At 43.4% G+C, this 24,116-nt stretch overlaps 1 protein-coding gene across 1 annotated transcript in view; it reads left to right on the top strand.

Moving 5' to 3' along the window:
- The window catches only part of sos1 (son of sevenless homolog 1 (Drosophila)), a 62,530-nt gene that overhangs the window by 25,285 nt on the left and 13,129 nt on the right, over positions 1–24,116 (top strand). The window contains exons 5-10 of the mRNA XM_084714492.1: positions 2,921–3,130; positions 3,249–3,392; positions 5,756–5,866; positions 9,595–9,693; positions 9,851–9,978; positions 14,074–14,735. Of these exons, the coding sequence (XP_084570618.1) occupies positions 2,921–3,130; positions 3,249–3,392; positions 5,756–5,866; positions 9,595–9,693; positions 9,851–9,978; positions 14,074–14,735 (1,354 nt within the window). The remainder of the gene's footprint in view (positions 1–2,920; positions 3,131–3,248; positions 3,393–5,755; positions 5,867–9,594; positions 9,694–9,850; positions 9,979–14,073; positions 14,736–24,116) is intronic.

The raw sequence follows: 24,116 nt of genomic DNA, 5'->3' as shown, positions 1-24,116 counted from the left end.
AGATAAACCAACGACGGAAAGACGAGAAAAGCTGCGCCAGTTAAAATAGAAGCGTCTCGTCAAAATTTAAAATCTCTTAATAACTTATTGGTTATAGGTCCGTACAGGACGGCGTGTGGGTCCGTATAGGACGGCGTGTGGGTCCGTACAGGACGGCGTGTGGGTCCGTACAGGACGGCGTGTGGGTCCGTATAGGACGGCGTGTGGGTCCGTACAGGACGGCGTGTGGGTCCGTACAGGACGGCGTGTGGGTCCGTACAGGACGGCGTGTGGGTCCGTACAGGACGGCGTGTGGGTCCGGACTCGGACCGCGGTCCGCGTGTTAGGGACCCTTGTTGTAGACTGAGCCGGTGTTTGAGCCGAGTGCAGATGACATTTTTCTGCTCAACATATCCAGCTTATCTTCATTTAGTAAAAGAGAGAAACTTGAATTTAGGTGTATGGTTGTATTTCTCCGTTCAAAAAGGAGGAGTGCAGCTCCTATAGCTCTGTTGGTTTGTCCCGTGTACTGAGGCTGCTGGTTCGATTCCCGCCTGTGGCCCATTGGCTCATGTCATCCCCCCCCTCTCTGCCCCCCTTCCTGTCATATCTTCAGCTGTCACTATCAAAATAAAGGCTAAAGCCCAAAAAATAATCTAAGAAAGGAAAATGAGTGTGAGAATATTTAATGTCTTAACAGTTTGTCAGTTTATTTTGTTTATTGGACCTAGTGAATGTACGTAGTGTAGTGAATTCACCTGCACACATCTGAGACCCGAGAGGACTGGAGGTGGTGGGAGGGGGGACAAAGATATCTCTAATCGATGATTGATGGCCTGACGATGGTCGTTTGGAAAATTTTAACATATCGCCAACTCTAATTTGAAGCTACTAACATTTATTATATTTTATTCTAATAAAATAAAAATTTAAATATAAATGGCATTATGTTGCAACAGAAAATTATTAAATACCATCAAACCTGTTGCATTTTCTGACTCGGTCCTTATTTCAGTATTTTTCTATGCTGTTGTCATGTACAGTATAGTAGTATAATGCACATAGTTAAGATATTTCTTTATTTTCTTGCAGATATTTGACATGTTAGAATACAGTAACTGAAGTTGGTTTGCTCTGGTCTCGCTACACCTTTTTGCAGTTACTGTAATTTCAGCCCTATTTTCCCCAAAATAAAACACATTTGATAGAAGGTGTCTGTCCACACGGCAGAGCCGCTGCCTCCAGCAATTAGTTTGTTTCTGTTACTGTGAAACTTCAGTGTTTTAAAGGGTCATTTTGGATCTCAAGGTCAAAACACATTAAAAGCTTCAATAGACACAAGTCAGTGGTGCCCTGCAGGATTCAGATTTAAAATTTCCAACACCATAGAACCAGCAGTACTTTAGGAAAAGGTCATTATTTATATGCACTTTATATTGAATTTAGTATCATTATTGTTAATAATAGTTTATTTCTTTAATGAAATATTGTCCTCTGAGGAGAAAAATCCTTATTCAGTGTTTTTGTATTAATGCAGCAGGATCATTTGCATTGGTGTCACTCTGACATCAGCGAGGATGTTTTAGACCACAGCAGACAGCAAACTGAGGGTGAGAGACGGCGCATGGACGCTTTATCATGACTTACAATAATGCAGCTGTGACAGATGTTTCATGGAGGAGATGAGACTCCAGTCTGCAGTGTATAAACCACCGAACTGCACAGTAACATCAGGATTCACATCGACACTTCACTCTCTCTCTCTCCTCTCTGCTGTCTCTCTCGCCTCCCTCACAGTTAGGAACAATCTGATTGGAGTAATTAACAAACCACAGAAGACTTCTGTAACATGATTCATGATCATAAAAAGTTTTTATATCATGTTTACACATTTTCTGTTACCTGGTTTCAGGTGGAGCTGCAGCTCCAAAAGAACTCGCTACTCACATCCATGTCTTTTTTATTTCATTTAACTCTCCTCAAACATGAACTACAGCTGCAGAAAAAAGCTCTGTACCTCATATGACGCTCAAAAATTGAAGTGAGTTTGAAGTGCGAGTGTCAAGGCAGTTTGATGCGCGTTGAGATGCTTTCATTGCCTCTTCTGTCATTTAAAGCAATGGGTGTATTTCAGAATCCGAGCGTTGGGCGCCTTTAGTGGATTTAAGAGCTCGGCTCAGACTCAGAGAGGTTTTGTTGCATATCATCAAAGCAAATGACGTGGATTTTTTATGATGGGTCCGTGGAATAGTGTCATGTAATAAATGTGGGAACACAAACACGCCTGGTTCAATGACAACTTTTAAATTTGGATTAAAACTTAAAAATTTTCTAACACATTTTAGATGTTTACTGTCGTGTACAAGGGACACGATGAGATGGCTGTTGTGGATTTGAGCTGCAACAATTTATTTAATCATTGATTATTAAGTTAATCACTAACTGTAATCACTTAATCAGTTTGAGTCATTTTTTAAAGAAAAAATGTCAAAACTCATTGATTTTATTTTCTTAAAAGTGAATATTTTCTGGTTTCTGACCATGTCATCTTGGACTGTTGGACTCTGACATTTTTCATTTCAATCGTAACACACCTCTGTGTGCTGCACTTGTTTCCACATGTTTGTTTAATTTTCAACTAGTAATCAATCTGGCAATAATTTTTCCACTAATCAGTTATTTGTTTGGTCAATAAAATGTTGATCAAAGACAAAGATGACATCCTCCGATATTATATTATAAATTTTGACATTAAGAAGCTGAAAACAGAATTTGGACTTGAAACAATAAAAATTAATGGTCAATTATTAATCAATTATTCAATTAACTGTTGTAGGTCTAAACCCAACACAGTTAGTGTGTTTGGATGTGTGGGAGAACAAGTGGGCCCAATAAGAATGGAAATTGGTCTCACCTGTCTGTCTCACCTGTGTATGTGCAGGTGCTGATGGACATGTTCCACCAGGACGAGGAGGACATCAGTGGCTTCCCTCTGATGGATGAGGAGCCGTCAGCCAATGAGGAGCAGAGTTACTATGAGCTGGTGAGAAGCTTCATGTCAGACGGGCGACAGTACCTGAGACAGCTCAACCTGCTCATCAAGGTGTTCAGAGAGCCCTTCAACTCCAGCCCCATGCTCTTCTCCCAGCACGTACGTACCTGTCACCTGATCACCTGTCTGACTGATGACCTGTCTGATTGATGTCCTTTCTGAATGATCACCTTTCGACCGATCACCTGTCTTACTGATCACCTTTCTGACTGATCAGGATGTGGACAGTATCTTCAGTCGAATCGTCGATATCCACGAGGTGACTGTGAAGCTGTTGGGTCTGATTGAGGACACAGTGGAGATGACAGATGAAGGCAGTCCTCATCCTCTGGTGGGGAGCTGCTTCGAGGACCTGGCTGAGGTCTGTACCTGTCTATACCTCTACCTGTCTGTGCCTTTCTGTACCTGTACCTGTACCTGTCTGAACCACTCCCTTTCTGTACCTGTCTATACCTCTACCTGTCTGTGTTGGTCTGTAGCTGTGCTGTTTGTACCTCTACCTGTCTCTATCTGTACGGTCAGTACCTCTACCTGTCTGTACCATCTGTACCTCTACCTTTCTGTGCCTGTGTGTACCTGTCCGCACCGTACTGTAGCTGTACCGTCTGTTATGGCTGTTGTTTTGGACCTGAATGCAGACTCTAACATCACAGGCAGTTGAACACAATAAGGGGATTTATTGGAACAAACAAGGGTGGGGGGGTGATGGCGAAGGCAGAGGACAGGCAGGCAGACGAGTGGTGGAATGAACGGGTGCGGTGATTGAAGAGGGCTGGCGGTTGAGATGTCGGCTGGATCCTGAGGCACAGGAGAGGAGACATGAGTATAAAGAAGCACAAGGAAAAACACTGGAATCACTTCAACAATACAAAGAACTGAGTTGCCTGAAGTGTATCACGATGCTGATGAAGCGATGGCATGCAGCTGTGGAGGTCACACACACACACACACACACACACACACACACACACACGCACGCACGCACGCGCACACACACACACATCTGTAGAAATTGGCAAATTCTAGGCACCGCTGCAACTGTTTCCTGGAGGTGGGTCTTGGACGCTCTGCCACCGCCTGAACCTTTGTTGGATCCGTCTTCACCTGCACCTGCTCGATTACGAAGCCCAGAAAGCCGACAGAAGTTACATGGAATTCACACTTTTCAGCTTTTACAAACAGTTTGTTCTCCAGGAGGCAATGAAGCACTAAGCTGACATGTTGAATGTGTTCTTCCATATTCTGGGAGAAGATGAGTATGTCATCCAGATACATAAAAATTAAGCGATTCAGTATGTCACGAAGGACGTCGTTGACCACGGCTTTAAAAACCACAGGGGTGTTGATGAGGCCAAAGGGCATAACAAGATACTCAGAATGACCCAGTGGGATATTAAAGGCAGTTTTCCATTCGTCTCCCTCTCTGATGTGGATGAGAGGAGGAGGAGGTGGTGAGGAGGAACTAGAGAGAGATCAGGAGGCGTAACTGTGGGGGCAGCAGTTAACTGAGTGGGAGCTAGAGCTGACTGGAGGCAGTGATAATGACAAAATCTGCTCCAACTAACAATAGAACCAGTGGACCGAGCAATATGGTGGTGTGATGTTTAAGCCAGAGCTGTCCTCGGACTACAGGAGCATGAGGGAATAACTAGCGGCTTTATGGACTCACGATGATTACCTGAGAGGATGAGGTTCAGGGGGACAGTGTGATGTGTTACGTGGACCAACAGCTTTCCATCCAAGGTGCAGACAGGGATCCCAGCTTTAGTCAATAAAGTTATCATCTGCCCCAGAATCCACCAAAGCAAAAACAGGTATAGAATATCACAGCACCCGACGGAGGCATTAAGCTGTATACAGGAGCGAGGAGCAGACGGAGAGGAGGAGGTGTGGCTCATCAGGGCCCCTCCAGTTCTTGATGAGCCTAATCTTTTGGCAGGCTGGGACAAGAGGCGAGGAAGTGATCGGCCTTGCCACAGTAAATACTCAAGCCCGCCTGGACCTGCCGTTGGCGCTCTGAAGGAGAGAGGCGAGCACGTTCCAACTGCACGGGTTCTTCCATGGAGGGTGGAACTGAGGAGCAGAGGGGCTGGTTGTCAGGGATAACCCAGGGGCCTGATTTTGACTGAAAGGGAGAAGTTGGGGTGTGTAGGCAGCTGGCTCTCTCCCTACGGCGTTCGTGAAGGCGGTTGTCTAAGCAAATGGACAGAAAAATAAGGGAGTCTAAACAATCTGTCTCATCCCTTGCTGCTAACTCATCCGTAATGTTCTCAGCTAACCCATGTACAAACACAAAGCTACATCCCACCCGCTCTCTGCCACCAGAATCCTAAACTCTGCTACCAACCTGGAAGCCTGACAGCGGGAGAGGAGATGGTTAGCTGCGTCTTTAACCCGAATAGGATGGTCGAAAACTTTTTTCATTTCAGCAGTGAACAAGGGATAAGAAGAAAAGACTTCCTCTCCCACAAAGCTGTTGCCCACTGAGAGGCTTTACCAGTAAGAAAACCCCAAATGAACGACAAACATGAAATATATGTGTACCTATCTACACCTTTACCTGTCTGTACCGTCTGTACCTCCGCCTGTCTGTACCGTCTGTACTTGTACCTGTCTGTACAGACAGCGTTTTTGTTTGTTTGTTTGTTTTTAAGATCAATATGACGCGGCTGTTAGATGACATCAGATAATGATTAGCTCTGCCTCGGTGTGATTGGTTGACAGGAGTTGGCCTTTGACCCCTATGAGACGTACACTCAGGACATTCTGCGCTCTGGTTTCCATGAACACTTCCTGGGTCAGGTGTCCAAACCAGGAGCTGCCTTCCACCTGCAGGTAAGCCCTGCCCTCATATGTCTGACAGGCCATGACCTCCTCTAAGGACTGCAACGGATCAAAAACCTCCCGGTTCAGATCGGATCATTTTTCAGATCAGCAAAACAGAAAAAAGTTTGGGATTAGAGTTAAATTATTTAAAAATGCACTTGTCTTTGATCTTTGTCTGTCTGTAATTATCACCATAGTGATGTGATGTAATAATAATGATCACAGTAATGATAATGGTAATAATATTAAAAACTTCAAACTTATACAGTGCTGTACTATGTATATACTATACATATATTAGATCATTATACACTGTACAGTATAATACACAACTACACTCTGTAGTCTGGCTCAATGTCCCGCCTACAGCAGCACATCTGATTGGTTAGAAGTGATGATCAATCAGCAGACACACTGTGTGACAGACGGGGTGAGACAGAGCTGCAGCGGTGAGCAGAGAGGAGCTGTGGACAAGTTAAGACATGACATCACCAAAGTTTGATGATCTGTTTCTATGGTGACAGCAGAGTTACATCAGTGAAAAAAGTTATGGTCTGGATTTCACTCGAGGCGACGTGACGACTTTTAACTGAGAGCTGAGCTGCACACAGCAGCGTCTGTCCTTCTGTTCACTGCAGCTCTGCATGGAGACTTCAGCTTTTAGAACTGATACAGAACTAACAGTGACAGAAAAACTATGATGCTCACATGTGGTCAGAACCGTAGAGGACGATCCGTACGAGACACGGGTCAACCGCGATCCGTATGAGACACGGGTCAACTGTGATCCGTACGAGACACGGGTCGACCATGATCCGTACGAGACACGGGTCAACCGCGATCCGTACGAGACACGGGTCAACTGTGATCCGTACGAGACACGGGTCAGCTGTGATCCGTACGAGACACGGGTCGACCGTGATCCGTACGAGACACGGGTCAACTGTGATCCGTACGAGACACGGGTCAGCTGTGATCCGTACGAGACACGGGTCGACCGTGATCCGTACGAGACACGGGTCAACTGTGATCCGTACGAGACACGGGTCAGCTGTGATCCGTACGAGACACGGGTCGACCGTGATCCGTACGAGACACGGGTCAACCGTGATCCGTACGAGACACGGGTCAACTGTGATCCGTACGAGACATGGGTCGACCGCGATCCGTACGAGACACGGGTCGACCGCGATCCGTACGAGACACGGGTCAACTGTGATCCGTACGAGACATGGGTCGACCGCGATCCGTACGAGACACGGGTCAGCTGTGATCCGTACGGGACACGGGTCGACCGTGATCCGTACGAGACACGGGTCAGCTGTGATCCGTACGAGACACGGGTCGACCGTGATCCGTACGAGACACGGGTCGACCGTGATCCGTACGAGACACGGGTCAACTGTGATCCGTACGAGACATGGGTCGACCGCGATCCGTACGAGACACGGGTCGACCGCGATCCGTACGAGACACGGGTCAACTGTGATCCGTACGAGACATGGGTCGACCGCGATCCGTACGAGACACGGGTCAGCTGTGATCCGTACGGGACACGGGTCGACCGTGATCCGTACGAGACACGGGTCGACCGTGATCCGTACGGGACACGGGTCGACCGTGATCCGTACGAGACACGGGTCAACTGTGATCCGTACGAGACATGGGTCGACCGCGATCCGTACGAGACACGGGTCAGCTGTGATCCGTACGGGACACGGGTCGACCGTGATCCGTACGAGACACGGGTCGACCGTGATCCGTACGGGACACGGGTCGACCGTGATCCGTACGAGACACGGGTCAACTGTGATCCGTACGAGACACGGGTCGACCGAGATCCGTACGAGACACGGGTCGACCGAGATCCGTACGAGACACGGGTCGACCGTGACGGGTACGAGACACGGGTCAACCGTGATCCGTACGAGACACGGGTCGACCGCGATCCGTACGGGACACGGGTCGACCGCGATCCGTTGCAGCCCTACTATTATTTTAATTGTTGCTCAATCTGTTGGTTAATCAATTATTTAATCCTGTCACAATCTTGTCAGCTGAAACATAAGTCCAAACGTGAAAACTGGTGGGCTGCGCCACCTGTTTTTTTTACGTTTGGGCTGCGCCACCTGTTTTTTTTACGTTTGGACTTATGTTTCACCTAGTGATCAATCTGACGATCATTTTCTCCAGTAATTGATTAGTTGTTTGGTCCAGAAAATGTTGATCGGTGTTTTCTAAAGTATGAAGTAGAATCAGAAAATTTTGACTTTTTTTTCTTTAAAAATGATTCTGATGAATCAATTATGAAAATAGTTGGCCATTAATTTAATAATTTATTAATAATTGATTATTCACTCAGTTGTTACAGCTGTAGATCAATCATGGGTTCACCTGTTGTTAAGACACTATGAGGTGATCAAACTGGTCTGATGCCTCCACAAAGTCTGGTTTTGATTTTGGAACCTCAAATGAGGATCAAAGGTTTTTTTCTGCGGTCGAGGTACCTGATTGGATAGCTGCAGCACCACCTGACACCAGGTAAAAAACAAACAAAAAAACCCTCAAAAAGCAGTGATGCAGACTGGCAGCAGAGAGAGAACATGGGAACATGGTATCAGTTCTGTGAACTACACTGCAGACTGGAGTCTCTGTTATAAGCACTTGTCTGTTACTTATAAACTCTGATGAGATGTACAGACGCCATTTCTCTTCTTCACCTCCTCGCTGTCTGTCGCTATTCAGTTTGCTGTCTGTTGTAAAACGTTCTTAAACTGTCCTGGTTATCTTAATATTACAAACATGAATATAATTCAGTTCTGATATAGACTGACCTGAAGAAAGGTGAGGGTCATTTCATTCATTCCTGAAGGGTCGCGGGGGGTGGAGTCTATCCCAGCTGTCATTGGGTGAGAGGCGGGGTTCACCCTGGACAAGTCGCCAGTTCATTGCAAACAACCACTGACACTCACATTCACACCTACGGGCAATTTAGAGTCACCAGTTAACCTGCATGCATGTCTGTGGACTGTGGGAGGAAGCCGGAGAACCCGGAGAGAACCCACGCAGACACGGGGAGAACATGCAAACTCTGCACAGAAAGACCCTGATCCAGCTGGAGGATCGAACTCAGGCGGCAGCGCCGACCACTGAACCACCGTGACGCCCTGAGGATCATTTCCCCTAAAATATTTTATTAAAGAAATAAATTATTGACAATAATACTGAAGAAGTAAACAAATGCATATAAATATAACACTTTATATTAAGGTGCTGTAATAAGCATTAATTAAGGGGTAATACAGCAGTTATAAGATGCTTATGTGTTAATAAGAACTGTTAACACGTGCATTTTTGGGATACTGCATCTAAAGTGTGAACAGTGCTTATTAAGGTTAATTACACCTTTCTTATGCATTATGGGAGCATCTACAGTCACATGGCAGATCAGGCACATTAATTAGCTGCAGCCAAGGCTTATGGGTAATGTAGTATTTAGAGACAGAAACAAAGTGTAAATAAATCAGAACATAAACCTGTGTGATGACGGTGATGACATCATCCAGTTTGCGTTCAGCCATGTTCAGAAGATCCATCAAAGAAACAGACTGAATCAGCAGCTTGTCACACTGATGATGATGATGATGATGATGATGATGTAAGGTGACCTTGAGTGTCAAGAAAGGTGCCTATAAATGCATTGTTATGATGATCTTTGTGTCACTCTGTGTCTCCAGTCCATCTGTGAAGGCTTTAAAGAGGCTGTTCAGTACGTTTTGCCCAGACTGCTGCTCACACCTGTGTACCACTGTCTGCACCTGTTCGAGATCCTCAAGGTGAGGCGGCAGTGCCTGGAAAGTCAAATAGTCATGTGACCTGTTTTGACTCGACACCATCCCTAGCCAGCCCTACTGTGGTGGTTGGGGCTTCATCTGTGCCTGCTGGCAATAACACCTCTCAGGTGTGACTGACATGTTTATACTGTTTCCATAGCAACTGGAGGAGAAGAGTGAAGATGAGGAGGATAAAGAGTGCCTGAAGCAGGCCATCACAGCTCTGCTCAACCTGCAGAGCAGCATGGAGAGGATCTGCTCCAGGAGCCTGGCCAAGAGGAGGCTCAGGTACGTCCCACCTGAGATACACACCTGTACACACACACACATCTGCACAGGTAGCTCCACCCCTCCACTTGTCATTCAGCTGCTGTTGGTGGAGACACAACTAACTGAGCTAGGCTAACACCTTCCATAAGCTTCCAGTGTTTATGCTAAACTGGGCTAACACTGCCCACCTTCTTCCGGCTTTTAGGCTAAGCTAGGCTAACACATTCTATCTGCTGCCAGTCGTTATGCTAAGTCAGGCTAACACTTTCCATAAGCTTCCAGCTTTTAGGCTAAGCTAGGCTAACACATTCTATCTGCTGCCAGTCGTTATGCTAAGTCAGGCTAACACTTTCCATAAGCTTCCAGCTTTTAGGCTAAGCTAGGCTAACACATTCTATCTGCTGCCAGTCGTTATGCTAAGTCAGGCTAACACTTTCCATAAGCTTCCAGCTTTTAGGCTAAGCTAGGCTAACACATTCTATCTGCTGCCTGTCGTTATGCTAAGTCAGGCTAACACTTTCCATAAGCTTCCAGCTTTTAGGCTAAGCTAGGCTAACACATTCTATCTGCTGCCAGTCGTTATGCTAAGTCAGGCTAACATTTTCCATAAGCTTCCAGCTTTTAGGCTAAGCTAGGCTAACACATTCTATCTGCTGCCTGTCGTTATGCTAAGTCAGGCTAATAGTTTCCATAAGCTTCCAGCTTTTAGGCTAAGCTAGGCTAACACATTCTATCTGCTGCCAGTCGTTATGCTAAGTCAGGCTAACACTTTCCATAAGCTTCCAGCTTTTAGGCTAAGCTAGGCTAACACATTCTATCTGCTGCAAGTCGTTATGCTAAGTCAGGCTAACACTTTCCATAAGCTTCCAGCTTTTAGGCTAAGCTAGGCTAACACATTCTATCTGCTGCCAGTCGTTATGCTAAGTCAGGCTAACACTTTCCATAAGCTTCCAGCTTTTAGGCTAAGCTAGGCTAACACATTCTATCTGCTGCCTGTCGTTATGCTAAGTCAGGCTAACATTTTCCATAAGCTTCCAGCTTTTAGGCTAAGCTAGGCTAACACATTCTATCTGCTGCCTGTCGTTATGCTAAGTCAGGCTAACACTTTCCATAAGCTTCCAGCTTTTAGGCTAAGCTAGGCTAACACATTCTATCTGCTGCCAGTCGTTATGCTAAGTCAGGCTAACACTTTCCATAAGCTTCCAGCTTTTAGGCTAAGCTAGGCTAACACATTCTATCTGCTGCCTGTCGTTATGCTAAGTCAGGCTAACACTTTCCATAAGCTTCCAGCTTTTAGGCTAAGCTAGGCTAACACATTCTATCTGCTGCCAGTCGTTATGCTAAGTCAGGCTAACACTTTCCATAAGCTTCCAGCTTTTAGGCTAAGCTAGGCTAACACATTCTATCTGCTGCCAGTCGTTATGCTAAGTCAGGCTAATAGTTTCCGTGGGTAGCTTATGTGAGTGAGTTTCCAGAACTCATGGACGTTACATTGGCCCTTTGGTTTTAGGGATCCTTGAGGATGTTCTCGGGGTTCTTGAGATTCTGGGGGTTCTTGAAGTGATATCCATGTTGTCATGTGACTTTAGATTTATAGAACTGATGTTAAATTGCAGCATATACACACACACACACACACACACACACACACACACACACACACACACAGCAGTGTGCTGGACTCCTCCCATCCTCTCTGCTTCCCTGGACAGAAATAGAGCAGTAGGGGGTGGTGGAGGGTTAGGGTGGTGTTGTTGGAGGGAAGTGTCGTCAGGTTCTGGGCGGTGCTGTCCGGCTGCTTATTGTTCTCTGTTTGTTAGAAAGAAAAGAACACAGAGGAGAGGAGAACCACTGCTGCTCTCTGTCTGTTCAATAAAGTCTCTACATTTAAACATTCTGAACACCTGAAGAAGAAGAAGAAGGAGACAGGAGAGGACAGACGGACAGACAGACGGGTGGATGATTGGCAGGTGGATATGAGGACGTAGGTGACTTCAGTTTTTTCTTTGTGTTTGAGCAGCAGGTTGGGGTGTGAGAGGCAGGCTGGTGGAGGTGGTTGGAGGCTCCTGATGGAGGCCGTAGTTTTAGATGGAGGCCGTAGTTTTAGATGGAGGCCGTAGTTTTAGATGGAGGTGGCTGGAGGCTCCTGGTGGAGCTGGTGGAGGTGTTGATGTGGTTGTTGTGAAACAGTGTGTTAACATACCTCAGGGGTTTATGTTGTAAACTGATTAGTGAGCTGCTGCTGCTGTTAAAGGAACAGGACACCTCACAGTTTCTGCAGCTCCTTAAAAACTCTCAAAATGGCTTAAAATATTATCAATAATATTAGTATTATTGATAATTGATTGGATTATGAAATTGACCTCACTTAACTTCAGTAGAGTTACACAGATAAATCTTTTTATAAGTGGAAAAAATAATCATTAGTTGAAAAATAGGTCACAACCTGTCACATGATTGAGACAGGATCAATTAATCGATTAGTGGAGAAAGTGATTGATTAATCGATAATGAAAATAATTGCTTTTTATCAGTTCTATCAAGTTTTTTTATATCGTATTGGTTGATCTCTGGACTTCAGTCTCACTTGTTTTTGGGGAACATGTGTATTGAACAGTGTGTTTGATTAGTATTGATTGCATTGAAAGGACTACAACAAATACTCAACATGGAGCTGCTCTGCATATTAACACCTGTGCAGGACACAGGCATGCTAACATGCTAAGCTAAGATGGTGGACACAGGAAACAGTAAAACTGCTAAACTTTAGCATGTTAGCATTTTCATTGTTAGCCTGTTAGTGTGCTCATGTTAACATGTAGCTGTCAGAGGTGTTAGCACATCTGCAGTGTCGGTGTGAACACCTGAGCGGCAAGAGGTCACATGACTGACTTTCTGCTGGACGTCAACACGATCTCCGCCAATACAGAAACAGATGATGTCACAGCAATGATGATGATGTCACCATGTCTTTGTGTCACAGTCCAGCTGTTTGTCCAAGCTGAGGTTGGAGGTCTTCCTGCTGTGACTTCCTGTTGGAGCGGCAGCCTCGCTGGTTTGTACAGACCCCCGCCCACGTTGCCCAATCAGAACTCAGTCTGCCGTCACGTGATAGACTGATAGAAAACCAACCCAATGATGAGTTAAAGGAACAAAGTGTGAAGGTGTCAATAACAGCCTTTATTAACACCGTACGATCGGTATCATACATCCATCATCTTTAACTATTCCAGCTCAAAGTCCACTTACACTTACAGCTTTCAGCCAGATCACATGGCCTTCATCAGCACAGCAGTTGTCATGGAGACAGATGTGTGAGATGTTACAGGGACTTTGAGTTGGAACTGAAATGGTTCCTGTGAAGATAATTTTCTATAAATCTAATAACACCAGATGTATCATTAGTGCACTAACTCAACCCTACGTAGAGCTGATCATTTATGATCAATAATGTTTGTTGATTTACTGATTGATGTCTAATGATTCTAACTGAAAACCAGAGCAGACAAAACCACACAAAAGTCCACAGATGGCTGTCTGCTGCTGTCCGCAGACTCATCATCAGAACTAGTTAGTCACTTACTGAGAAAGCCAATAACTTAGTTGGTTAGTTAGTCAGTTAGTTGGTTAGTTGGTTACTTAATTAGGTTAATTAGATGGTTAGTTTATTAAACAGAATTTGTCGATCAGGTGGTTTGTTACTTAGGTTGTTTTTTTCTCAATTTGTTGTTCAGTCAGTCAGTCAGTTTATCAGCTAGTTGTCTGTTCATGAGGTGGCAACTTTCGTAATTGGGTGGTCAGTTTGTTAGTTTGTTAATCAGTTAGTCAGTTAGTTAATTGCTTAGTTGGCTACTTTGTGTTTAATTAGGTGGTCAGTTAATTAGTCCGTTGGTTTATGAATCAGTTAGACAGTTACTTAGTCAGATAGTCAGTTTTGTAGTTTTATGTTTTCAGTGTGTTGTTCAGTTGGTTAGTTAGTTAATTGATCTTTGTGGGTGAGAACTACTGAACTGTTCCTTTAATTTAAACAAAGAGAGGTCCTGGTGAGTCCAGTCTGAAGCATCCTGATTAACTCTCGTCTTCTTCTCCTCCTTCTTCTTCTGTGGTGTGCAGTGAGTCGGCGTGTCGATTCTACAGCCATCAGATGAAGGGTAAGCACTTGGCAATCAAGAAGATGAACGAGATCCAGAAGAACATCGATGGCTGGGAGGGGAAGGACATCGGCCAGTGTTGTAACGAGTTCATCATGGAGGGCACGCTGACCCGTGTTGGCGCCAAACACGAGCGCCACATCTTCCTGTTTGATGGCCTGATGATCTGCTGCAAGTCCAACCACGGCCCGCCACGGCTGCCCGGTGCCGGCTCCGCCGCGGAGTACCGCCTCAAAGAAAAGTTCTTCATGCGCAAAGTTCAGATCAATGACAAGGATGACAAGGAGGGTGAGTACCGACATGCTTTCGAGATCATCCTGAAGGATGGGAACAGCGTGGTGTTTGCAGCCAAGTCGGCCGAGGAGAAGAACGGCTGGATGGCGGCGCTGATCTCACTGCAGTACCGCAGCACGCTGGAGCGAATGCTGGACTCGGCCATGCTGCAGGAGGAGAAGGAGGAGCAGATGAGACTGCCTGGTGCTGATGTGTACCGCTTCGCAGAACCCGACTCTGAGGAGAACGTCGTGTTCGAGGAGAACGTCCAGTCCAAGTCTGGGATCCCCATCATCAAAGCTGGGACGGTCCTCAAACTGATCGAGAGGCTCACCTTCCACATGTACGCAGGTGAGACGTGATGTCATTCAAGTGAGGCGTGATGTCGCTCAGTTGAGACGTGATGTCATTCAGGTGAGACGTGATGTCATGCGGGTGAGACGTGATGTCATGCGGGTGAGACACAATGTGTTTGTGGACACTAAGGAACATTTTTGGACATTAAAGCTTACACAGCTTCCAACAATTAATGATTAATCAATTACAATTAATTTAATTTAGAGCTGAAACAATTAATTAATCGTCAACTATTTTCTGGTTTCTTGGACTTTAGGAAACACTGACATTTTTCACAATTTTCTGAGATTTTATGGAACAAACAAGTAATTAATTAATGATCAGTAGATTATTTGATATTTTTCAACTGGCAAGATTGTGATGGGATTAATTTATCAATTAATGAGCAAAATTGTTGACATGTTAATTGGCAGTGAAAATAACTAGCAACTCTATTTTATTGGCCAAAAAATGGAAAAATGTTCATCACAGTTTCCTAAAATGACAACCAGCAGTTCAAAACACAAAGATTCTTCATTTACTGTCAGAAATAACAAAGAAAAGGAGCAAATCCTCATTTAACAAGCTGCAACACTGAAAACATTCATTCATTATCAGAATACAACACTGATTCTAAAAAACTGTGCTGTTTAAAACATAAATGAAAAGAGAAAGCAATGATTTGGCAAAACCTTTCCACTTATATTCAGTTGAATCCAGAACAAAGATCAGAGATTTATTGATCAAACTGATCAGCTTTAATGTTTGTAGTAAATCTGCAGTCATTGTGTTTCATGTTTCTCTCTGTGATCCATCATCTTTTCTTCTAACACTCAGTCAGTGTTTGTTGAAGTTTTAAAGGTCAATTCTGTCTCATTCTTTCTTGATATTCGTCTTCAGCTGATCAACAGTCCACAGTCTCTGTTGTCCTATTTTGTCCTTCATGATGCACCACACATTTTCAATGGGAGACACGTCTGGACTGCAGGTCCAGGTCTGGACTGCAGGTCCAGGTCAGTCTAGGACCTGAACTCTTTTACTATGAAGACACGCTGTTGGAACACGTCCACAACGTGTCTCAGCATCGTCTCTCTGAAATAATCAGGGACGTCTCTGAAGAAGACGTCAGTGATGGCAGCATGTGTCTCTCTGAATCCGTCCAAACATCACAGCTGCTGTCTGTTGAAGTCAGTGCTGGGGACAATCTGGACGGTCCTTTTCCTCTTCAGCCTGGAGGACACGACGTCCATGATCAGTGAAAACAGTGTGAAATGTGGACTCGTCAGACCACAGGACACTTTTCCTCTTTGCGTCCGTCCGTCTCAGATGAGCTCTGGTCCAGAGACGTCTGCAGTGTCTCTGGATGTTGTTGATATGTGTCTTTGTCTTTGAGTCTGAACTCACATTTGTAGATGCAGAGACAAACTGTGTTCCTGAGTCCATGTAGTGTCCTTTATACAGTGATGAGGGTTTTTAATGCAGCGCTGCCTGAGGGGTCAAAGGTCACAGACAGTCAGTGTTGGTTTTCAGTCTTGCTCCTTACGTGCAGAGATTTCTCTGGATTCGTTTTTCTTAAACTGTTGGACTGTTTGCAGTTTTTCACAAAGTGGTGAATCTGACCCCGTCCATGTTGGTGAACCACTGAGTCTTTCCAGGACGCCCCTTTAATACCCGATCATGATCCTGCCACCTGTTACCAGCTCACCTGTTCACCTGTGGAACGTTCCAAACAGCTGTTTTGGGTCACAGTCTTTTGTTGCTCCTAAAAGAAGTTGATCAGTTTGAACATTAAAGATCTTGTCTTCGTCCTGGATTCAGTAAAGGTGGAAAAGTTTTTGGAAAACATGAAATATCAGAAAATGGTGAAAAACATATGTTTGGACCTATTGATTAGTTTAATCAGTTTGAATATTAAATATCTTAATCCACCCCAGGATTAAGAAAATTATTACAAATAATCAGCAGATTTATCAATAACATAACAGCCTGAGTCCGACCGACAGTTCAAAGATTTTTAGAAAATCTGAAGAAACTGATCAATTGATCAATTTACCACTTAGACAGTGAATCCATAATCATATTTGTTTCTAATTAATATTCTGTGGATGGACTCATCAGTAAATAGTTTGAGATTTGATCTTGCTCTCTGATTGGATGCTTTAGCAGACTGATTGATGACTGATCAGAGTTCAGATCCTCTGCTCTCTACAGTAAGCTCTTATTTTGAAAGAGCAAGTCTATATTTAGTCAAAAGCTGAAATCTCCTCGTTTCAAAGGTCACTGCTGGGGATTCTGGGTAATAATCTCAGCCTCTGGCAGCCACGTCAGGCCACATGACCAATCAGAGCCCTGCTAATACTTACTCAAACTGAGGTAAATGTGATGTCATCAGGTGTGTCGAGGTGGGCTGCTGCACCGCTGCATGGTGGGCTTCAAGTATCGATTATTGGCAGTCGATTATTTTCACGATTAATCAATAAATTAATCCTATCACAGCCTTGAAAAATTTTCAATAGTTGAGAAATATTTTTCAACCTTTGACCTATTTTTCAAGTTTCTCCTGTAACGTTTCATGATCATTTAATCTGTTGATCATTTTCTTGCATTAATTAATCAGTTGTTTGGTCCAAAAAAAGGTTCTGACATGAACGGAAGAATGGATCTGTGTGTGTGTGTGTGTGTGTGTGTGTGTGTGTGTGTGTGTGTGTGTGTGTGAGGAAAAAGGTGTTTCCTGTCTAGACCCTGCACACACACACATTGACTCCCATGATGCATCAGTGCCTGGTGGGGGGGTGGGGCTTCTATTTCAGGACTGAGTTTCCTGTCTGTCTGTTGGCAAGAGGACGCTCCTCCCCTTTCCTCTCCACAGTCACATGACATCAGCAGCATCAGCCAATCACATCACAGTGTTTATCATCACTGTGAACACAGACAAAGTTTAAAGGGTCAGTCAGTTGATGTTTTCATGATTCTCTGGATTATAAACTCAATTTCCAGTCAGAATCCTGCAGATAAAACTCCAGTAAATAAACATGGAATTTAAAAAGCTTAACTTACAGGACATGTTTATTTGGGCTTCAACAAATGATTACTTTCATTTTAAATTCATCTTTTGATTATTTTCTCCATTAATTAATCCTGTCACAATCTTGTCTGTTGAAAAATAGATCCAAACATGTGGAGCATATGTACATCATCACGTCTTCTTACATCGTCACGTCTTCTTACATCGTCACGTCTTCTTACATCGTCACGTCTTCTTACATCGTCACGTCTTCTTACATCGTCACGTCTTCTTACATCGTCACGTCTTCTTACATCGTCACGTCTTCTTTCATCGTCACGTGTTCTTTCATCGTCACGTCTTCTTACATCGTCACGTCTTCTTACATCGTCACGTCTTCTTTCATCGTCACGTCTTCTTACATCGTCACGTCTTCTTACATCGTCACGTCTTCTTTCATCGTCACGTCTTCTTACATCGTCACGTCTTCTTACATCGTCACGTCTTCTTTCATCGTCACGTCTTCTTACATCGTCACGTCTTCTTACATCGTCACGTCTTCTTTCATCGTCACGTCTTCTTACATCGTCACGTCTTCTTACATCATCACGTCTTCTTTCATCATCACGTCTTCTTACATCATCACGTCTTCTTTTTTTTTTTTTTTTAATTTTTTTTTTTTTTTTTTTTTTTTTTGTGCTTTTGGGTTTATTTTATTTAGTGAAGTCAAAGTAGAACCTCAGTACTGTTGCTGGCTGGCAAATGAGGAAGTTTTTTTATCAGGAGACTTTATTGTTCCGGTCACCTGCGGCCAGGCACATAAAGTAGACAGGAAACACTACAGTCTCACCACAGATAGGTTTCATTGCTGTGGCGATTCATATGTGGAAAAGTGGAAAGGTTGAAAATGTCTTCTTTGAAATAGTTTTTGAAAGGACTGCAACAATGATTCAGTGATGTTGAAATGCTGCACAGTGCACTAAAGAAATCTGTATTCACAGTCGAAGAGGAAGAAATTCACACCTTGAAGATATTTCACACCCAAGCTCTCAGGTTTCCGCTGTGTTTCTGTAACACCAACATATCAGAAAGCTGACACTACCAACACTGCAAGTCAAGTTCAATCTTTGGTCAAAACAATCATGATGTCCCACCAGCACCAGCATACTTCTTCACTTCAGTTTCCTCTTTTTTTTTTTTTTTTTTTTAAACTTTATTTTTCATTTTACACATAAAAACAAAACAACAAAAAGACAACATAAGGGGAGGGTTGGGGAGACACTACTTTCTCTTAAATATATGCCATTTTTCCCATCGTTGTTGATAAATCTCTTCTTTAGTTTTCAGACAATAAGTCAGTCTTTCCATGGAACATAATTGATCCACAATGTCCATCCATAGTGTCTGCTCAGGAGGTTCACTTTTCAGCCAGTTCTTTGTGATGGCTTTTTTAGCCGCAAGTGTCAGGATTTTGAACAGGTAGATGTCCTCTTTTCCTATTATACCCTCCGGTATCAGTCCCAGATATACAACCCGGGGGTCATGAGGAATTACATAGCCCAAGATTTCCTCCACATTTTGAAGGACCATTTCCCAGAATGTTTTTATTTTCATACATGACCAAAAGACATGTAGGTGACTGGCACTCTGATGTCCGCATAGTCTCCAACACTGCTGCTGTTTGCCCAATTGTTTAGTTTTAATGTGAGGTGTAATGAAAAAGCGAATTAGATTTTTCCATCCGAATTCCCTCCATCCTTTAGAGCTGGTTGAAGTGTGTTGGGTCCTGCACATGGACTGCCAGTCACTCACAGACAATTCAGAATTCAATTCTAACTCCCACTTCCTTTTTATATGCAGTGTGTTATTTCCATTTAGTTTTTGCAGACCTTTGTACAATTTAGAGACAATTCTTGAAGGTAGTTGTTTATATGCACCTGTAAACACTCCTATAACCACGTTTCCTTCTATTGAAATTCCTTTCTTAATCTCTGAGTCGTAAAAATTTTTTAACTGAAGATATCTGAAAAGGTCACCATTATCAAGGTCAAACTCCTTCTGAAGTTTTTCAAAGGATTTGAGATGTTGTCCCTCTACAAGTGTGCACATTGCTGTCATTCCTTTGTCTTTCCACCTTCCAAAGGTCCTATCAAGTTCTGCAGGCTTAAATTTATGAGTTTGGAATGGCCATATTAGAAGTTTACTATCATCTGTCAGATTGTATTTTCTAACCACCTCATACCATATTCTAAACGTTTCTTTCAATATTGAATTTTCTTCCCTGTAATCTATGTGTTCTTTTACACCTAGCCTGGCTGGGGGGGGGGCTTGACCCAGTTTCATCTCAATGTCCCTCCATCTAGCTTGATAGTGAGGGGAGCACCAGTAAACAATATACCTCAATTGGGCCGCATAATAATACTCTTTAAATTTTGGCAGCGCTAGTCCCCCATTTTCCTTGTCAATTTGGAGGGTCCTCAGTTTTATCCTCGGCCTAGCTCCTGCCCAGATAAACCTGGATATCAGTTTATCCCAAACTTTGAATTGTGAATGTGGTACTCTAACCGGGAGGGATAAGAAAAGATACAACAACCTTGGTAATAAGTTCATTTTTACCACTTCAATCCTTGAACTGAAATCCAATATTAATGTAGACCATTTTGACATGTCCTTCTGTATTTTATCATTTATTGCCTTATAATTAGTATTATAAATAGTATCAACTTCCTGAGTAATGAGTACTCCCAGATATTTTATTGATTTTGCATCCCATCCTAATTTATACTGCTTCCTTATTGCTTTATTTGGTTTGTAGTTTAAAGAGAGTACCTGTGTCTTTCTGATATTCAATTTATAACCTGACATTAGTCCGTAGTCCTCCATGATTTTTACAAGTTTGGGAAATGTTGTATTTGGGTTTTGGAGGTACGTGATAATGTCATCCGCAAAAAGCCCTATCCTGTGTTCGTCTCCTGATATAGTGATTCCTGTCAGCTCTTCGTCCTGTCTAATGATTTGAGCAAGCGGCTCTATGAAAATTGCGAAGAGGGCGGGGCTAGCGCAACATCCCTGACGAGTGCCTCTAAACAGCTTAAAGCTGTCTGTCAGGTGGCCATTAATCTTTATTCTGGCAGACGGGTCGCAATACAGAGACTGTAAACACCTAATAAATTGTACATTAAACCCCATTCTCTCTAGCACTTTATATAGAAAAAGCCAATTGACCCGGTCAAATGCTTTCTCTGCATCAAGACTGATCAGAGCAGCATTCAAATTATGTTTGTTGGCATGTTCTATGATATGAAGCGTTCGTCTGATGTTATCATGTGTTTGTCGACCTCTTATAAATCCCGTCTGGTCCTCATGTATCAGGTCAGGTAGAAAACATTCCAATCTTTTGGTTATAATAGATGTGAACAATTTATAATCCACATTCAAAATTGAGATCGGACGAAAGGATTCGCAATGTTCTTTATTTTTACCTTCTTTGGGGATAACTGATATAATGGCATCCCTCCATGATGGTGGTGCCACTGCTTTTTCAAGTGTCCAATTAAATGATTCTAATATTACTGGGGCGAGTTCTTCTTTAAACTTCTTATACCACTCATTCGGAAAGCCGTCACTCCCCGGACTCTTGTTAGTCTTCAACCTACCTATGGCTTTATCTAAATCTTCTTTTGTGATAGGGGCAATTAAACACTCGTTCTGTACCCTCCCTAAAGAAGGGAGGTCCAGTGATGCTAAAAATTGTCCTATAATATCTTCATTGGTCGTCTCAGGTTGTGAGTAAAGAGTCTCATAGTAACCTTTGAAGATTTTATCGATTTCTTCTGGTTCATATGTTATATTATTCGTTAAGGGGTCTCTGATCTTGTGTATTGAATTTGTAATTTGTTGAGTCCTGAGACGCCTTGCTAACAATCTTGTCGCCCTTGGGCCTGATTCATAGAAAGTTTGTTTAGTGAATCTCAATTTCTTTTCTAATTCGTCAGTGACAATGCTTTCTATTTGTTTTTTAACATCTTTGATTTGAGATGTTGTGTCCTTGGTCTTGTCTCTAGGTTGTTGTTTCTCCAGTTTCCTCAGTTCTTTCTCTAATTCTTCGTATTTTGCCGTCCTCTGTTTCTTTAAAAATGCTGTTCTTGAGATTAGCTTCCCTCTCATTATCGCTTTGACCGTGTCCCATAAGATGGTTGGATCAACCTGGCCATTCTTGTTATCAGTTATACACTGATCAATTTCTATCTTAATTTCATCTACCACATTCTTATTATTTAAGATTCCTGTATTTAGTCTCCACAGTGTGTTTTTTGGTCTGTTATTTAACTGAATGTTTAGATAAACTATATTATGATCCGATACATCCGCTGTTCCTATCGAGCACTCTTTTACTCTATGTCTGTCTATGATATTCATTAGAAAGAAGTCCAATCTGGAGTGCACTTGATGAGAAACCGAATAATGAGTGTACTCTTTATTTTGAGCATGTAAATTTCTCCAGACATCAAATAAGCCTGACTCTTTTATCAAGATTCTCAGGTCTTTTGATCTTTGAGTTTTGTATCTGTTTGTACTAGTTGTGTCCAAATAGTAATTCTGAATTGTGTTCCAATCACTGGCACAGACTAGGATTCCCTCACTTTCTGAGATTATAGTCTCAAACAGTAATTTAAAGAATTTTCTATCGCTCTCCGGTGGGGCGTACACATTTACAAATGTGACCAAAATATTATCTATCCTGCCTTTAACTATTATGTATCTACCTTCTCTATCTCTCTTTTCATTGATCAGGTTGAAATTAAGTGAGTTGGAAATTAATGTGGCCACCCCTCTCTTTCGACTATTTCTGCATGAACTAAAATATGAATTTAGATAGCCAAATTTTTTAAATTTTTCGTGTTCTTGTTGTGTCATATGTGTCTCCTGTAGGAATACGACTTGTGTCTTATCCCTTCTCATTTTCGCAAGCACCCTACTCCTCTTAACCGGATTATTCAAACCATTCACATTTAAAGAAGCAATTTTCAAGTCATGTGACCTTGTCATACATGTTCCAAGCACAGAGTTTGTTTGTAGTGTCAACCTCCCAAAACAAAATAATAACATGAACAGTAACAGCTGAACAGAAATATGAACAGACCTCCAAACTAGGAGGAGGATCTCTTACCTCCTCATCTCTGACTCCGTTGGCGAGTCGAGGGTAAAGCCTCTCACTAAGAGAGGGCCCTAAAAAAAAAATGGCTGGAATAAATAAATAAATAGACTAAATAAACTAACCTCACCATCCTATAAGTCCAACGTATCCAATCCTAAATGGAACCGCTCCTCACAGACATTTAGTAATGATCAATATGAGGCAAAAATGCAAATCTAGCAGTCATTCTGGACACAGACATCTTACCAGTTTATAATGTATCTTTATATTTTCCTTTTTCATGAGGCTTCTCCTCCTCTAGGTACCTCCTCTCTGTCCGTTGCGCACACTCTGGAAACTCTGTAGTTTGTCCCGCGCTCTTTGGGCAACATCTGATCCTCCCTCGCGCTGGTCCGCCACCTTTTGCCAAGATCCCAACCGCTCGCGCAACCGTGCTCCCAGTCGGCTCTCTCCCTCTGTCGGCTCCGGCAGCCCCGCTGCGAGTCCGCGTCTCCTCAACTCCAGCCAAGCCTCCTTTGCGCTGCTGTAAGTCCGGACTCCCGTGTCCCAGTGAATCTTCATACTTATGTATGGAGTTTGAAAGCGGATCCCTCCCGCTTTTAGTGCTTTCTTTATCCCGTTATACTCTTTGCGCTTCTTGACGATCTCTGCCGCGTAATCGTGGTCAAAGTAAAGGATCCTGTTATTCAGCTGTATTTTTCCTGTCTTACTTTTCTGCCACGCTTCTTTCAGCACCAACTCCTTGGTTGTGAATTCCTGGAAGTTGATGATAATAGGTCTCGGGGGTTTATCGGGAGAGGGCTTCTGCGTCAGGGACCGGTGCGCGCGTTGTATTTTCAGGTTCAGCTCCTCCGGTATAGGCAGCTTGCTTCTCAGGAGTGTCTCAATAAACTCCGGTACCGGGTTTTCTCCCTCTTCTCCTTCCGCCACACCAAAGATGCGTATATTATTTCGTCTGGAACGAGACTCAAGATCAGTTAGTTTAGACTGCAAAACTCTTTGCTGATCCAGGCAGGAGCACAGCGCCGCTGTCGCCTCCTCCGCCCATCCCTCCACCTGCTCTATACGGGACTCTGCTTCTCCGATTCGGTCAGACACAGTCTGGATTTCGGCCACAAGGTTGTCGAGTTTGCCGTTGATTTCTTGACCCCAGTGATTGAATTCTTGTCTCAGGCAATCATTGTCCCCTTTGAGTTCAGTTTTTAACTCGTTAATGGCCTTGACTATATCTGCG

This window comes from Lutjanus erythropterus, chromosome 3 (assembly GCF_056507025.1).
Source record: "Lutjanus erythropterus isolate fLutEry1 chromosome 3, fLutEry1.hap2, whole genome shotgun sequence".
In the NCBI taxonomy this organism is placed as follows: Eukaryota; Metazoa; Chordata; class Actinopteri; order Lutjaniformes; family Lutjanidae; genus Lutjanus; species Lutjanus erythropterus.
The sequence above is the reverse complement of the archived record's forward strand: the minus strand, read 5'-3'. Positions and strand labels throughout refer to the sequence as shown.